An 18,384-nucleotide genomic window follows, 5' to 3' on the forward strand; every position below is an offset into this window, starting at 1 on the left:
AGAGTCTGCAGGTTTATGATGTCAATTATTTCTTGAATCAGTTCCTCCTTTGCAGCCTCCCACTAATGTTAGAGTGCACAGTAAAGTTGTGGTCCCCAAGGTTTTGAACCCTTCTGTGTTTGAAGCAGATGTGTCAACACTACACTTATAGTCTCTGAATGAAAATAAGTCATACATGCAAATGTCAGAAGTCTTTGACACAAGAGACTCAACTTTGAGTTATACTGTTGGTAAAAACAGTACATAAAACTCAACACACAAAAGACACGAAGCCACAGACTGTGTGTGTGTAGTTTTTGTGAACATGCTAATGACTATAACTTGGTTACTCATTAACTCGTGTCCTACTTTGTGCAGCAGTCACAGCAGATATGAATACATACAGTACAGAGGGCAGTTTATTCAGCAGCACAGTCATTCATTTACAGCTGGAAAATCCCAGCGAAGGATGATCAATGTGAAGCCGAAAAATGTGCTGTCGAGTTTTACGATATGCTGTTTCTGATACTCCACGATGATAATAATAATAATAATAATAATGAACTTTATTTCTATAGCACCTATCAATACCATACATGGTTCATGGTTTTGTGGGACATGTGAGTGCCTGAATGTGACATGGTTTTAAAATCCCAATGGAATGTTGATAGCATTGACAGTTAAATCTTAGGATTAACACTTGTGTTTGAGGTTAATATTAAAATTAGGCATGCAAGGTAATAGAATAGAGGTAAAACTGACCTGGGACTACGTTTACATCAAGCCATCTAAATTTTTAAAAGCTGCATTCATGTTAAAGCAATTTGTGTCCACATCATTGTTTCCAGGTCATTCTTAAAGAGACCTGTGTCCACTGTGAAACACCTAAACATTCTCTAGTTGTCCCTCTTTTCAAATGAAAAAACTGTAACACAGAGAACAGGCTGCTGGCCAGATCACTGGTTCATGGTCACAGCATCATCTATGGTGGGCTATAGCATGTTTAATATGTGTGATCACAGAGAAGGTCAGAGACTATCTCTGTTCAGTTCCAGCCTCTCATCAGCTTGACTGTGTTGTAATGCAGATGTGTTCTCATCTACAGATGTTTCTGTTTCTGCTGACAGAAAACTGAAACTGTATGAAATAGTTATTAAATGGCAGCCCATAAACACTCACATGTTGCAAGCAGTCATTCCCAAACTGCTGCGCTGCTGATAAAACCCTTTTATAATCACAACATCATAACTTTATGGCACAAGACCAGTAAAAATCCGACCTGAACCAACAGGTCAAAGCCATCCTGACAAAGTTGTGAAAATGCATAGAATCCTTGTGCAGGACGATGTGGTTTGTCAAAGCCTTCACAAACTGACACAAAACAGGATTACAGATATGATTTGTATGAGCACTATGTATTTATGACTACCACCCCTGTAATTAAGGTTCCGTTAGGTTTAGGCACCAAGACCCCTTTTTTAGTTTTGAAAACTACTTTGTTAAGTTTAGATAGTATCCTGGTCATGTTTAAAAGAAACCAGTATTACGTGTAGTCTCCTGGGTCAAAGCCACACACTTTGCTGATCCATCCACCCTAACCTCCTTGTAATGAAGTCGTGTGGCTCTGTAACAATGTAACAATGAAAGGGAACAGTCAGTGGTATGAGCACCATCACCTCCTGTGTTGAACATCTTAATCTGGCTAGTTTGTGCATTTGTTTTGTAAATCCAGTGAAAGAAAGAGGCAAATATCATTACTGAGTACTATTTTTCCTTTGTTAACACAGTTACACAGGTAACAAGGTACAAATCTATTTGTGGCTATGTAAGCAGCATTTTTCCTCAGGCTCCTCAATTCATCCTCAAAACTCTGACATGAAAAATAGTTTTCATTTCATGACTTATCCAACGTGGATAAGTTGGAATCACACAGGCATTTATCATAACTATAATAACTAAACATAACCAATCAAAAGTTCCTTGTTTTCTAACAGTCTATAATGATGCTCTGGCAAAATAACCCAGGGTCATCTGGCAAAGCCAATCACATTGGTGCAAGCACACATTCTTAGTGGACTACTTTGTACACGAATGCTGCTTTACGATTCAACTTTATTGTCATTGCACACACTTAGTACCAGTCCAACAAAATGCAGTTTAGCATCTAAACAGATAGTGTACTGTAGCAAAACTGCTTTAAGAAATATACAAAGAGAAATAACTTCTGAAACGCAAAATCTAAGGAGAAGCCAGGCTACACATAGTACATGCGCTGCCTTCGAGGAATTAATAAGGTGCACAACTTCTGTCGTTTAGGTTGGGATTGTCTGTAAGCAATACAACCATTGTGCAGTGTTTAGGCGTTTGACAAGCCTTTAAATGTATTCATCTGCTCCAACTGCACTTCCTGGACCAGATTATCCAGCCAGTATCTGAAGCAACGTGCCTCCACCAACACAGCCCCTGCATGGCTTTAACGCAGGACTGTTTTCAGTCTGAGTGTCTGCTAACAATGCCAGCACCTTGGCAAATGCCACCTCTAAACCATCCTGAACATATTTACAGTATAACCAGATGCCAGCCACTTTAAGAGGTCATTCACCAACAGTTCAATAGTAACAGGCAACTTTGGCTGAGTCGGCATGAAAACAAAACTTCCTGCAACAAATTGAGCCTTTGCATATGGTGCACAGTGTGACGTCTGTTGTGTCGGATCAAAGCACAGTAATAAATCAAACTTAAGGTGCAAACATGTCAAGAGTACTCTGATAGACTGATAAAATAATCTGCTCTGTTATGCTTGCTCTGATGTCATTAACGTAATAAGTAAGATAACCTAGTTAATGTATTGACATGACTGCTGAAATCATCAAAATGCTTCATTTACTGATAATCAAGTTATTAGAGTGCATGTTAGCACTCATGTTAGATTGTTAGCAATGACTATCAATATACTAATATATATACATGCAGACATATATATATATATATATATTAATAGCTTCGGATTATAATCTGTCCAAATTCCAATTGCAACCTGCAGCCTACAGCCAGGCACAGAGTAGAGGCAGAGTTCAGCCAAAGCCCTCACAAGCACAGGAAGGCTTGAATGTGTGTGTGTGTGTGTGTGTGTGTGTGTGTGTGTGTGTGTGTGTGTGTGTGTGTGTGTGTGTGTGTGTGTGTGTGTCTGTTGTCAGTGGGAGGGGTCAAACACAGCACCTGTAACTCAGCACCTAGTGGAAGACAGGCAGAGGAGTGGATGTGGAGAGGACAAAAGGAGGAAATGTGGAGTTGTGAGGATGTACCACAATGAACGACAAACCATACAGTTTCATATTTTTGCACCTGTAAAAGTACCAGATGTAACTTCACTTCACGTCTGGTTTCAGTCTTGTTTTGGATGAAGACAATGGATTATGGACTCTTCTCTGTGAAGACACAGGGAATAAAAACTGTCAGGTGAGACTTTCAGTCTCTGAATTTGAATCTCTGACTTTGAATTTTCTGTTCTCCAGTCACTTTGCTCAGACAGCATATTATTAACCAGCCCCAGGTAAGCAGAGACCTCTCCATGTGCTACTTTAGCATGTAAATACATTTCCCGTCTCTGACAGAGGTATAACAGAGGTCAACGAGACGACAAGAAAGTTGAATGCACTTTTATTGCTCGACAAGTTGGCTTGAAACTGATCCTGAAACCCACTGAAGTCAACCACAGCTGGAAAGAGACAACATCTGTTTCAAACAGGTGAGTTCATAGCATTTTAAAGATCATTTACAATACTTGAGTACTGCTCTTAAATATAATATTTACATGTCAACGCTTGTACTTGAGCATTGTCATTTTACACACACGCACTCACAAGGCTGAGATTAATGCATTGTGTGTGTGTGTGTGTGTGTGTGTGTGTGTGTGTGTGTGTGTGTGTTCCACCAAATTACCATTTTTCCTCTCAACTTTTCAGTTGATTTCAGTAGGTTAAAAAATAAAGAACTTAATTAACCTAAGATTTTACAAAAAATAAAGATTAGACGTAAAAAAACAAAATTAGTAGTTTATTCAATAAATCTGAGGCATGAACAGTTACAAAGTCATTTATTATACTTCAGTTTTTTCCTACAATAGTTGATTTAAAATGATAATAATGGTATTTGGGACAGCGAATGGCAGCCGGGCATGTACTCTAGAGAATAAAACAGGTGAGCTCTCTGGTGCCCTGACTGATGAGTTTCTTCTGTGGTCAGCTTTTTGATCCTATGTTGTTGATGCAGTGGCCCATAATGGCCCATCTGAGTTCTTTTTGTTCTACTGCCTCACTCAGGCCAATATTTACTATCACTTCAGGTTGCGTGCTTGCTTAGTTTCTGATTAGCAGCCACATCCATTGTCTTCCAGATCGCAGCTGAAAGAATCACCATTGTCTCTGGCCTCCCTGAGGGCATGGATGATTAAACAGGAATGGATGAAACACAGAATATAACAAGTTACTAATTACAATTATTATAAAATAATTATGTTTATTTGATGGGATTTTTATGAATTACTAAATTAAGAAATTGTTTCCTTAACTTTTGATAATTTCCCACATTGCCTTATAACACAAACCAGCCAATTGCAACTCAGTAAAAACTGGCCTTTGAGCCACTTGCAACAGGAGTCCTGGGTTGAGGGTTAATCAGTCCTTCAGTCATTTTCATACTGGGCAAAATAACGATCACATTACATTACATTTGCTGGGTATATTTCAGCCCAGTATCATCATTCTGTCTGAAAAATTCATTGGGATTTTCTTCTTCTTCTTCTATTGATAGTCATGACCTTTAATATGATCATAATCACACATTTAAGACAGGGAAAGCAGCTAAATCAGTATCACTATTAGAAGATTCACTTGAAACGGCAAAGTGTGTTTGCTTCCATTTTTGTAGAGCCTGACTGATATACCGGTTGGCCAATATTATCAGCTGATATTGGTCGAACACAGATATAACAGCATCGACATACTGTATGTTGTCTGATATGTGCTGATATAAGAACTTTTGTTTTTACAGAACATAATGCAGAAAAAGATGCTTGGGGTAATTTATAATTATTAAATTATAAATCACACTGTGATTTTTTGGATGTGTGCACATCGGCCGATATATTAGTATCAGATTTTATTTTATCCCCCCGCCCCCCCAATGGTTAAATACATTGCTCGTCTAAAAGATTTTTTCACATTTGTTGCTTTGTTGCTAACAAGTGTCTAAATGAGACTACAGAGGTTTTTGGGGACATTAAAGTTTCATCGAAAGTTTAAAAATATGTTGTCCCTGCAGCACTCTACAGAGACGTGCAGGCAGTTATGAGACAAGATACAAATCTGACTTTTGAATAAATCAAAATCAGTAAACAGCTTACTAACAGTCAGTTAGCCAGAAATGTTTTCTCTCATGAATAAAAAGATTTTATTGAGTGAAATGACGTACAATAAACAGCCACATACAGGGAATAGAAAGAAGCTGTTAAGACTGACTGGGTGCAAGCTGTTAACTTACCGGCTACAGTAGACCATCAGCTTACCCAGGTAGTATTCACTACGTCACCAAGGTTAGAGCCAAATATTTCTTACAGATAAATTTAAGTGTGCCACTTTCTGCTGGGACTACGCCTGTACTCACATAGCAACAGTGATTGTGTATCTGAGCACTGATAAAAACAAGTCTCTGCTTTATACTGTCCAACACTTTCTTATTGCAGTGCCCTCCACAGTGCATTAGCAGGAATTCACAGGTTTAGTCTTATACGATTGGGGCATTAACTTTTCTCTAAAGGTAAATGTTTCATTTTATCAGTGTTGAAATTGCATATGCAAATTATTTTATGGCAGGTGGCAAATCCTAAAGGTTATATTCTTGTCGCAGTACCACAGAGCAAGTGACAGGAGAAAGGACAGTGTTTCATAACTGAATAAAAAGCATGTATTCAAGCAGCTGGCTGTGATTGTTATATGTTTGGTTTTCATGGATGGCAGGGGTTTGCTGGAGGGTGGGTTAGGGTTAATAGCTTTGATCCTCACCATGCATGTCTGTTCTCATGTTTACTGCTGTTGCACAACACACTGAATGTCAAACATGAGTGGACACAGTTGGCCTATGTTATAATAATTCAGTAGGTGCAACACGTTTGGTCCAGTATTCTCCTGCCTGCCAGCCTAACAACCTTTGAACACTCCCTCCCATGTCTGATCTCTCTCTCTCTCTCTCTCTCTCTCACACACACACACACACACACACACACACACACACACACACACGCACACACACACACACACAGTAAACATGGTGGTTGGTGACAAAGTGACTACACCCAGACTAACAAGTCTCCAGCTACTTCAGTTGATTAGAAGAATGCTGCTATGTTGTTTTGCTGTGAAGCTCTAGAAATGTTTTGTGGACCACAAACCTTCACCTAACTCTCCATCAGCATGGAGGGAGGCGATAATGACTTAATTTTTTGGGTGAACTGTTCCTTTAAAGTGCAACTGCCTCAGTTTTCACACTTTTGTAATGCTAAAATGAAACGATTATAATTATAATCCACTGAATTTCATTCAAAATGTTTACATTTATGCAATATTAGTATGATAAAAGCTCCAGGTCATTAAATCCTCTGTGTTTCCTGATTTAACCAGCTGGCTCTTTTAGCTCTTTCAGAGAACATCCTGTGATGTCAAGCTAGTGTTTAATTTTTTACTGAACTTTAACTTTAACTTTAACTCAGAATATCTCAGACAATAAACAGACCAATTATTGACATTTAAAGTAGATCTGAGTTAGGAACATATTAACATGAGTCTACAGCATGCTAGCAGCTCTTTGAGGCTGTACTTTGAACGTAGAATATGCTCACGGGGACGATGTCAACATGCTGATTTTTCAACAGGTGTCATTATTACCATGTTCTACACCATAGTTTAGCATGTTAGCATGCTAACATTAAATGAGTAAATAGCACAAAACACAAAGTAAAGCTGAGGCTCATGGGAATTGTATTAGCTGTGAAGGTTTTTTTGCCAAAGCAATAAAACAAAGTATCAGACAAAGTGAAATGTTGACCAGAAGGTGGTGCCTGAGAATTCAGAAGGTCACCAACATCAGTAGGTTTGATCCTCTGAGGACCATCACTGTCTGTACAACATTTCAGTCCCACAGAGATGTCAGCCTGCTGCACAGAAAATGGTGCAGTCAGGTCCGACTGTCTACTTTGGCCATGCTGAAGACTAATGTAATGTTAAATGATAAAATGTTGGTGAAGTTGACTACTCATGAGAGATTCACAGTCCCAACATGAAAAAACGACATGGGAGCATTCAGCCATCCTGACACTTTATAGCCTCATGACTCTGCGGGTGCACGAAGCCCACATTACACCATAAAAGGTACACTGAATCTTAAAAATGTGTATATTCAAAATGCTCTTTTCAGTGTGCCATTTGGAATGTGTTTTGCACCACAGGCAGCGAAATGGCCGCTCCCCCACACTCCCTCCCACTGAGAGGCAGTCAAACACAGCATCTAGGAAGTCGATACTCGCCGTCACATCAAAGTTGTATAGAATCTACATGAAAAGGGACAAAGGGAGCCAAACAATAATCAGTTATCTGAGCGTATCACATCTTCATGAAATAGCTAAAGAGAGAGGGTGAGAGTGAAAGAGAGAGAAGAAAAGAAACAATAAATACAATGTGGTTTAGTTTCTGTTTGTTCAGCTGCCATAAAAACTTGCCCCGGGGCCACAAGGCAATCAGGAACTGACCTGCCACCAGTTTGCATGCCAGCTGGGACAGTTACCTTTTAAATCCCAAACAGTTAACCAAAGTGCAACATGATCTCTAACAGAGGTCATATCTCACTGCTGGTGGATCATTTCCGCCATTTTGACTCTTAATTTTCTTGTAGTACTAAACATGTCAGGGACCTAAATACACATGATATGGTGTCCTATAAAGTATACAGTATGACATCCCAATGCACATCATTTTGGATAGTTTTTTTAGTCTATGTTTTTTTTTTGTGTAGTTCTGACGAAAGTTACACACAACAAAGGTTGTGGTCAAGGTATGAGGCTGCATTTAGACCAGGTGGTGCCTTGAGCTAAATGCTAACATCAGTATGCTAACATGCTCACAGTTACAATGTTAACATGTCCAATGCTGATAGCAGGTATAATGTTTCCCATGTAAACCATCTTAGTTAATGATGAAACATAAACATATATAATATGAAATATAAACATGCTAACATTTGCACAAAACACAAAGTGGAGGTCATTATCCATCTCATGGGTGTTGAGATACTTCAAATAAATAAATGCTCTGACCTGCTGGTAGTGCCACAGGAAGTGTCAAAGTCGTTGTAATAATTCAGTCTTGACTAAAGTGGTGGACAGAGCAACAAACAGACCAATATGAAAGTCCACCGTCCAGCACAACCAAAGCTCAAAAGTGTGCTTATTATAGCTCATTTGTTTAAAACCGAACTATAAAAATGACAAGTTATGAATTTATGAAATTAATATTCTATAACTATTTGTTACCAGGCAAAATCATAATATCTCAGCATGGTTCCCATGCCAACACCCTGCACTGCCTTGCATTGTCAATTCATGTAAACATGCTCACTTTCTCATCTTATTGGAGTAGCCATTGCTCTAAGACACTGTAGTGTTAGAGCAATGGCAAACATTTTATCTAAGTGCCCCATTTTTTCAAATATGTTGACTATTGGGTTGTCAGTGTATTTTGGAGGCAGAAGAGAAAGTGATTCACTGAATTTTAGACAAAACTTTTCTTCAAACTTTGTGTCAACAGTTTGCATTTGTCCCGCTCCTGATTCCGTGTACAAATCCAACTCCTTAATGTCAAGGTTTTCCCAGTTTTGTGTGGAAGAACTTGCCCATAACCCTGACCTTAACCCCATCCTCAACCCCATCCAACACGTTTGGGATGAACTGAAACACTGTCAGTCAGCCAGACATCAGTGTTTGACCTCACTGATGCTCTTGTGTCTGAATGGGAGCAAATCCCTGCAGCCAGGTTCAACTGGTGGAAAGACTGGAACTAGCAGAGCAGATGTTCTAGCAGCACATTAATAAACATGATGTCGCCATTATATGATACGCTATCACATATAGCTGCAGTGTCAGGTGTCCACATATATGTGGCCGTACAGTGGAATCTGCTGTTGCGGTGCAGTCAGTTATCCCTCAGGATGACAGTATTAGATGATAACATGTCTGTTTCTATCATCTCAGTCATAAAAGGTCATAAAAGATCAGCTCTGTAAAATATGAGCTCGCTAACACTCACATATATCCATCTGACCTTCTGTATGTTTCTCTCTGTCCCTCAACAAACACAAACGCACTCTGATGTGACACACTGACACACACACACACACACACACACACACACACACACGGTAACCTGACCGTGTGTGCATCCACAGCATATGGAGACTATTGAATTACACTGAAAAATTAACAATGTCATGGGTGAATGGATAGGTGCTAAGACACAAACACACACACACACACATACACAGGTGCACCTACTGTATATACAGACAGTTTTGGCGAGCAGATGATTCTTTTTTTTAATCCCAACAGTTTAACAATCTTCCAATTTTTCTCAAACCATCTCCTCAGCTCTTCATCCATCCCACCAATCATCCATCATGGCAGAGCCATCTCCAGGCTGGTGGAAGTTGACTTTCTTGAGGAGAAAGAAATCCCAACCCAAAGTTCTGTATGAAATCCCTGCAGAGTTTGTTTCCAACGCCACCACTAGCCAGCACGGGTCCAGCGCAGCAACTGGAGCTGCCGCCCACCCAGAGGACATGGTGCACGACTCTCAGCTGGACGCCCGGCTGGAGAGGATCGTAGATAAAACAACAGCCAGTAAGGGGCGCCACGTAAAGGTGTCTCACTCTGGGAGGTTTAAGGAGAAGAAGAAAGTGCGAGCAACTCTGGCGGAGAACCCTGAGATGTTTCCAGGAGGTGACCCCACAAGGGATGAGAACCAGAGGGCTGGAAAGTGACAGGACACACAAATATTAAAAATGAATAGAAATGAATACACCTACATATGTACAGTAGATACACAAACAGATAAAGATTCAATCACAGATCCATATATTGGGAGAGTTTAAAATTTGGTGTTTGGGTTGGGTCTGCCTTCATTGTTAGCTGTTGGAGCCCTAATATCCAAATATGCGACAGCCCTGAGCCTTAATATTGTCTTTGCAGGATGTTGTTCATAATTACCACTGAGACACTCATCAGACCTTTGGAAAGAATGACTAGTTTATATTTCTATAGAGTAGTTTGAGGTTTTTCCCATTCAGTTCAATTACAAGAAGCGTTCAGTGGCCACTAGAGGAACTGCATGTTGGAGCTCTAGTTTCAGCTGTGGTGTTTGCTGCTTCATCAGCCTTCTGTAAATATGACAACACAGGTTGTCCCATTCTCTTCAACGAGATCTTCAACAACTGCTCCAAACTATTGTCCAGATGCACTGGGATCAAACCAGTGACCTTTCCATTACTGAGTGGATGATCTAAATAGTATACCAACCAGTGTGGAGGAAAGCCACTCTGACTGGACCTTTGGGTCTCATGTGACACTGTGGCAGTGATGTACACTCAATCTGAGGGTCAGGATCCAAAAAAGTTTTATTATTTTGAAAAAGTCACACTGAAGACAACAACATGATACTGCGAAAATGTGTGAAGATAATCACAATGGTTGCAGGTAACCTCTCTTGACTCTAGATTTGAAATTGAAAGAAAGATTCAGGTATATATTTTGTTACCTTACACCAATCAGATTGGTCAATTCATATTTGTGGTAAATGTGCGATAATGTGTTTCTTGTGAATGTATTTTATCTCTGTGATGAATTCCATGTGAAGGAAAGTCATTTTTCTGTGTGTCATTAAATCATTTTTGGATGAGCACATTACCAGCTAGAAACACTCCCTCAAATGACTAAATTTGAGCACCAGGTCCTAGATTTATTTCTTAAAAGGTCAGATCATCACACTGGAAGATATTCTCTCACTAACCCCTCGTGATATATTGTCCTTTTGCTGAGATTTTGAGATATCTACCACTGAAATTTCTCCTCATACTCCAATGCAGTGGAAAGTTACGAGACAGGAAATGGTACAAACATGACATTTGGATAAACTGTGTGAAGTCAAGCTAACTAGCCATTAACAAGTTTGTTATGCAGGAGAGCTTTTTGTCGTATTCATTAAAACTCTTTCTTTGGTAAGTAGACAGATTTGGTAAGTGGTATGTTCATTCTCCTGCACACAAACTCAGCAGGGAGTGAACGACCCTGGTCCCAAAATGACCTATACTGTATATTACGATTCCCAACACAACATGACATGAGCTAACATGCGACTGGCATATCAAACACTCGTTGCATGCTCAGTTTGGTTAGGTTTAGGCACTAAAACCACTTGGTTAGGTTTAGGAAAACATTGTGGTTTGGCTTAAAATACCTGTTACTTATCCAACTTTAGTTATGAATGTATGACGTAACATACCTAGCTTACATTAAAAAAGTCACCATTAACTGCACTTTCTCACAGACCACAAACAGTGGTCTCCTGAGTGAAAGCCCTGTTCGACCCATCCATCCCTCCCTCCCTCCCTGACCTCCTCCCTATACAGACTTGTTGCTCTTTATACTACGTCTCCTTACTTCGTCCTTTGTTGCCTTAATAACTAGAGGCCACTAGAGGTCGCCACCTAACAACACACATAAATATGGGTCATAATGAGCTGCTTTCACAGTCGATCTATATGGTTGTTTTTCTGATGATTAAGGGCTAGTGACTCACTAGTGCTAGTGTATTCTGGGTACCTACTGTGTCAGCAGTTAGCTGGCTAGCAGTAGTTTGCCTACAAGTCACTATGTTACCAAGCTTCTGGGACCCATTGTTTTGTCAAGGCACTCAGATAAATATCTCTTTCTAGTATGACTGGACCTGAACAAAGAGACCCTGACTGGATCTAAGACAGTAGCTGATCTGAAAGCAAGGCTGGATTATTAAGTAACTGATCCGAAACTCTGACTTCAAGCTCCCCAGTGAAAGCTCCAGGCTTAGTGCGTGTCAGCTATTTTGTGGTAATTCAGCCGAAAATGTATTTAGCTGTAACACTACAGCTCAACATCGACTGGAGGGTCCTTTATTATCTGATCTTGATGTCTTGAAGAGGGTCCCTGTGTCAAAATATGGTTTTAAGACCTTCATTATTTGTTTTGTTTTTTGTTTTTTTGCATGTTTCTAAATTAACTAGGCAAACTGCCACACAGCAATCCTGGAGCAAGGTAGTATTGTTGCACAGAAAAACTGTACATACTGCACGATGAGCAAGAGGAAAGAGGGGTTAATAGGTGCCTAGCAGCTCATTTTTACACCAAGATCACATAGCATTTTTATCCAACCATGTCTCATGCATTTATAGGTCTTAAAAAAATGTTTTTTTAAACATTTTCTACAAAATTTTTTATCTTTTACATCTAAAAAACTTGGTCTGGGTTGAATGTTGATATTTCACTATGCCATACCTTTCAAAATAAGTAGAGTGACATCCTGTCACTCTGACATATACGCTGGAATGGTTTACCTTTCGTTAATCAGGTCAGTGGGTTTTAACAATGCCTACTTCTATGGAGCCTAGTTTGGCTCAAATTAACATATCAGCAGGAATGTAGTAATATGTATGTATATCTACATACCCTCTATACTGCATGGATTTGCAGTAGAAGGCAAACACATGACATGCCTAAAATATAACCATATTTAAGAGCCAACCTGCACATGTTGTTAACAGTTAAACCCAGTAGATGGCAGCATTTTTCTAAGAAACCTCACATTCAACACATTCGCACTGTTCATTCAAACACTGCTCTGCTGTTTTTGTGTTAAAGTGCAGCTCCAAGGCTTGTTTTCTTCATAGATGTCAGTCTCTCTTTCAACACCTGGATCGCACTCATCATCCAATCAGTAGATCTGTCACTTTAACACTACTGTGTTTTGAAATTAATGGATAAATGGTGATATCATTCTCAAATGCTAAAGAGCTCCCACAGTTGCTTTCATCATTTCAGCTTGACATGTCAATCTTGCTGTATATTTCTATGTTTTATAATATTTTTTGTATGAATAAATCATGTCTGACTAAAAAAGTAAATTACTTGTTGCAATCATCTTTTAGACTTATATCTGTGCAGAGTGTGACAGTTATCGGTGAGAATTGATAGTATTTATGAACTGTTTATAACTATTTTATCTGCACAGAGGCGATGTGGTCAGTTCAAACCACAAGGGGGCGTCTTCACTCCATCTAAAAACCCCATCGAGATCCCAACACCTGCCTTCAAAACATGTGATACCGTTTGGTGACATGATGAATACAGAGCTCAAGTGCCAGATATTAAAATTAATTATATAGTAACATTTCATCTTAAACAGTTTACTGAAGGCACAGAACAACATTACTCAGAAATCTGAAAATGAGAGGTTTCACTTTCACTGGAACGTAGCTTTGAAGCAAAGTGAAACCATTGTTATACTTAGTGGACGTTAACTATAATCTATCAGTATGTTAATGTTAAAAACTTCAGTGATAAACTCTCAAGATCAACAAAGACTTGAATCCCATGACAGGTTCCATCTTGTTTTAAAAGCAGTAACTTTTTGCTTCCTGGGGAAAGAAGGTTGATTGTTGTGTCTCATTCGCAGGTTGTCAAACACTCATTCTTTGGGTTGGTGTCTGGGGATGGGACTCAACAATCAATTATCTTTCTCCAGGAAGCTTCTCCAAATGAATATGTTAATCTCATAATGAAAGAGAAAAATATATATTTTTTATACATTTTCATTATATATACATACATAAAATGTATATTGATTCATTTTCACAGCAGCCGTCCCATGTACAGAGGCTTTGTCCTCGCTGCAGCGGCCCCAGGTTCGAGTCCGATCTGAGGCCCTTTGCTGCATGTCACCTCCTCTCTCTCATCCTGTTTCCTGTCATCTCTTTGAAGCTGTCCTATCAATGAAGCCATATAAAGGCCAAAAATTAGTCAACGTTAAACAGAACATCAAAAAAAAATTTAAATTAATATGTGATGTGAACTAGCTACATAGAGGTTCCATGGTGTAATGGTTAGCACACTGGACTTTGAATGCAGAGATCCAAGTCCAAATCTCAGTGGAACCTAATTTGAGGCAGGGAATACAGACAAGAGCTCACAATAAAAACAACATTACAATGTACACTCAAATGTGTGTAGAGGCTATAGAGACTGCCTAATGGAACAGAGGGTCATTTATGGTTCGTCATCACAGTCACAAGGTCATGTACAGCAAAATGTTACAAAGGAATGTGCACTTGCATGTTTGGCAAACACAGCACCTTACTGGAGATTGTATTGTGGCAAAAGTTGAGCCATGATATATCATGGCATTGTGTACTATAATGTACTATATCATGACATATTCAGGATGCCCATGAAAAAGAGAGGGAACTGGACAACCTTGTATAAATAAAACATGAACATATTTAATGTATTATATCATATTTTTCAGGATATAGTACCCTTTTCTGGAAAAGCATTCAAGACACAGTTCATTTCTCAAATAACCAAATTGCAATGTCCATTTTTTGCTTATCCAGCAAATACAATATGCTACAGGTCGAAGTACTTCAGCATATTGCTGCAACAAACGTATAGAATATGCAAGAATTCATTTTTAGTTTGTGTCAACTTTTGCCACAATACAACCTCAAGAAAGGCACTGGGTTGCCAAATAGTCAAGTGCATACTCGTTCCTGGCAGATGACTTTGTAACGTTATGCTGCATATTACCCCATGAACCATAAAATATCTACTGTTACCTTGTATTGTATTGTATCTTTAAACACAGGAACCTCAGAAACAGTTGTAAATTCTGACTTATATTTAGACTGCTTCTCTCCCATTGACCTCCACCAACTAACTTCGATGATTTCTTCATCTAGACCAACAACTTGTCTCCTAGACCCCATCCCAACTAGGTTGTTGAAAGAAACTTTACCTTTAATTAGCTCATCTCTACTAGAAATGATCAACCTGTCTCTATTAACAGGATACGTACCACAATCCTTTAAACTAGCTGTAATTAGACCGCTCCTTAAAAAGCCTAATCTTGATCCAGAAGCTATAGCCAACTATAGACCTATATCCAACCTCCCTTTCCTCTCCAAGATCCTTTAGAAAGCAGTCGTCAACCAGCTATGTGACTTTCTTCATAACAATAGTTTATATGAGGATTTTCAATCAGGTTTTAGAGCACATCATAGCAGTGTCGGCACTGGTGAAAGTTACAAACGACCTCCTAATCGCTTCTGACAAAGGACTTGTCTCTGTCCTGGTCTTGCTAGATCTTAGTGCTGCATTTGATACCATTGATCATCACATTCTACTACAGAGACTGGAACACTTAATTGGCATTAAAAGACCCGCATTACACTGGTTTAAGTCCTATTTATCGGATCGATTTCAGTTTGTACATGTTAATAATGAGTCATCCCTGTATACCAAGGTTAGTCATGGTGTTCCTCAAGGCTCCGTGCTTGGACCCATACTATTCACCTTATATATGCTCCCTCTAGGAAATATAATTCGGAAACACTCCATAAACTTTCATTGTTACACAGATGATACCCAATTATACCTATCAATAAAGCCAGATGAAACTAATCAGCTAACTAAACTCCATGCATGTCTCAAGGACATTAAGACCTGGATGACCTGCAATTTTCTGCTGTTAAGTTCAGATAAAACCGAAGTTATAGTACTTGGTCCTAAACACCTTAGAGATGCATTATCCAATGATATAGCTAGTTTGGATGGCATTAACTTGGCCTCCAGCACCACCGTCAGGAATCTGGGAGTTATCTTTGATCAAGATATGTCCTTCAACTCCCACATAAAACAAATTTCAAGGTCTGCATTTTTTCATCTACGTAACATTGCAAAAATCAGGCCCATCCTGTCTCAAAAAGACGCAAGAAAAGCTAGTCCATGTATTTGTTACTTCCAGGCTGGACTATTGTAATTCTCTATTATCAGGCTGCCCTAACAAGTCTCTAAAGAGTCTCCAGCTGGTCCAGAATGCTGCAGCACGTGTACTGACAGGAACTAAGAAAAGAGATCATATTACTCCTGTATTGGCCTCTCTGCACTGGCTCCCTGTAAAATCAAGAATAGAGTTTAAAATCCTTCTCCTCACTTACAAAGCTGTTAATGGTCAGGCACCATCATATCTCCAGGAGCTCATACTACCCTATTACCCAACTAGAGCATTACGCTCCCAGAACGCAGGATTACTTGTAGTTCCTAAAGTCTCCAAAAGCAGAATGGGAGCCAGAGCCTTCAGTTATCAAGCTCCTCTTCTGTGGAACCATCTTCCTGTTTTGGTCCGGGAGGCGGACACCCTCTCTACCTTTAAGAGTAGACTTAAGACCTTCCTTTTCGATATAGCTTATAGTTAGGGCTGGCCCAGGCCTGTCTTGGACCAGCTCTTAGTTATGCTGCTATAGGCCCAGTCCGGGGGACAAATGATACACCGAGCTTCTCTCTCCTCCTCTCCTCTCCATCTGTATACATTATGCCTGTATACATGCCCCATCTCTGCATGTCACTGACTTCACTTCTTCCCCGGAGTCCTTGTGCTTTCTAGTCCTACAGGCTCCCATGGATCCTGGTCGCGCCCGGGTCGTGGATCGTGGATGCGCCTACTGCCATGGCCCTGCCTGATCGTTGGTTTGCGCCTACTGCCATGGCCCTGCCTGACACCCACCACTACTGTTGCTAATATTAGTCATATCTCTGTTACATACGTTTCACTACTATTATTGTAATGCATTACTACATACTATCCTTACCGTTAACCACTACTACTGTTATTACTAGTAATCACATTTCCATTAGGTGCATTTCATTATTATTGCTGTAATACCTCTTTATGTACTTTCATTCCTGTCAACCATCCATTATAATTGTATACATTGTGATCTCGTTGATCTGCTCTGTACATGCGACATCTATTGCACGTCTGTCCGTCCTGGGAGAGGGATCCCTCCTCTGTGGCTCTTCCTGAGGTTTCTTCCGCATTTTTTTTTTCCCCTGTTAAAAGGGCTTTTTTTGGGGAAAGTTTTTCCTCACTCGAATCGAGGGTCGAAGGACAGAGGGTGCCTTCTCTGTACAGATCGTAAAGCCCTCTGAGGCAAACTGTGATTTGTGAATTTGGGCTATACAAATAAAATTTGATTTGATTTGATTTTGATTTGTACAGACTTTCAATATTATATTTTGTTGTTATTTTGATTTAAGGTCTTTTGTGTCTCACCTACAATAAACCAGGTTCCACCGACATTTGAACACAGATCACTGGATTTAAAGTCCAAAATGCTAATCATTACACTATGGTACCACTACATATAAATATTATTTAAAATTTTGGCCAGTTGAGGGCGGAATAACTCTCAAACAAACTGACAGACACACAGTGGGATTATCAAAACACTCAGCTTCTGCTTCAATACGCAGAGCAGATAAAGTGCTTCTGAACATGACCTGAGACAGATAGCATTGAATTGCATTGAAAGTTGTATTAAGTTTTAACTCAATTATTTTACCTGTTCTTTTCAGAACTATTAGATTCCACTGAGATTTAAACTCAGATCACTGGATTCAAAGTCCATGTTTGTAAAAGTCTTAGGGTGGCTACGATTGAAAGGGTGATTGGTGGAACAGAGGAGGACCGGACAGTACTAACTTCCACCTCTGCTTGGAAGATCCCCCTGCAGCCTGCCCCTGTGGGGCCGAAAGAAGGTGACACCAGGAATGCCCAGGCAGTCAGTGCAATGTACAGTAATATAACTACAACAAAGCAGGAAAAGAAGCATAGCCTAACCAGCCTAACTATAAGAATTTTAGAGATGTGTAGCTACTGAGGCACACAGACAAATCCAAACACACATTTGCAGATCTCTGTCTTGGCAGAACAGTAGTGAAAGTCATCATAGTACATTCATTTTTTTTCCCATGAGTATAATAAGCTAATTCTGCTACTTATACAAATTGCAAGTCTTGGCACCAAGGTTAATTGCAAGGCAAAGCAGTATTTGGGTGTAATCAACCTTTAAACTATAGAAAATGAGTCAAAGTTTTATTTAGGTGGAATCAACCATTAAAACTATAAATAATGAGTCACAAAGTATTATTTGGGTGGAATAAACCTTCAAAGCTACACTGCCTGGCCAAAAAAAGTCACCACCTGGATTTAACTATAG

The 18,384-nt window shown here is 39.5% G+C and overlaps 1 protein-coding gene across 1 annotated transcript; it reads left to right on the forward strand.

Moving 5' to 3' along the window:
* Window positions 1-3,677: 3,677 nt before the first annotated feature.
* Window positions 3,678-10,062, forward strand: prr15la (proline rich 15 like a; the record flags this gene model as incomplete). The annotated part of the gene is made up of 2 exons (XM_084371412.1): window positions 3,678-3,727; window positions 9,671-10,062. The coding sequence occupies exon 2, from the start codon at window positions 9,700-9,702 to the stop codon at window positions 10,060-10,062; it is 363 nt and encodes a 120-aa protein (XP_084227538.1). The 5' UTR covers window positions 3,678-3,727; window positions 9,671-9,699.
* Window positions 10,063-18,384: the final 8,322 nt, after the last annotated feature.

Source organism: Pagrus pagrus, assembly GCF_965226575.1.
Source record: "Pagrus pagrus genome assembly, chromosome: 13".
Lineage (NCBI taxonomy): Eukaryota > Metazoa > Chordata > Actinopteri > Spariformes > Sparidae > Pagrus > Pagrus pagrus.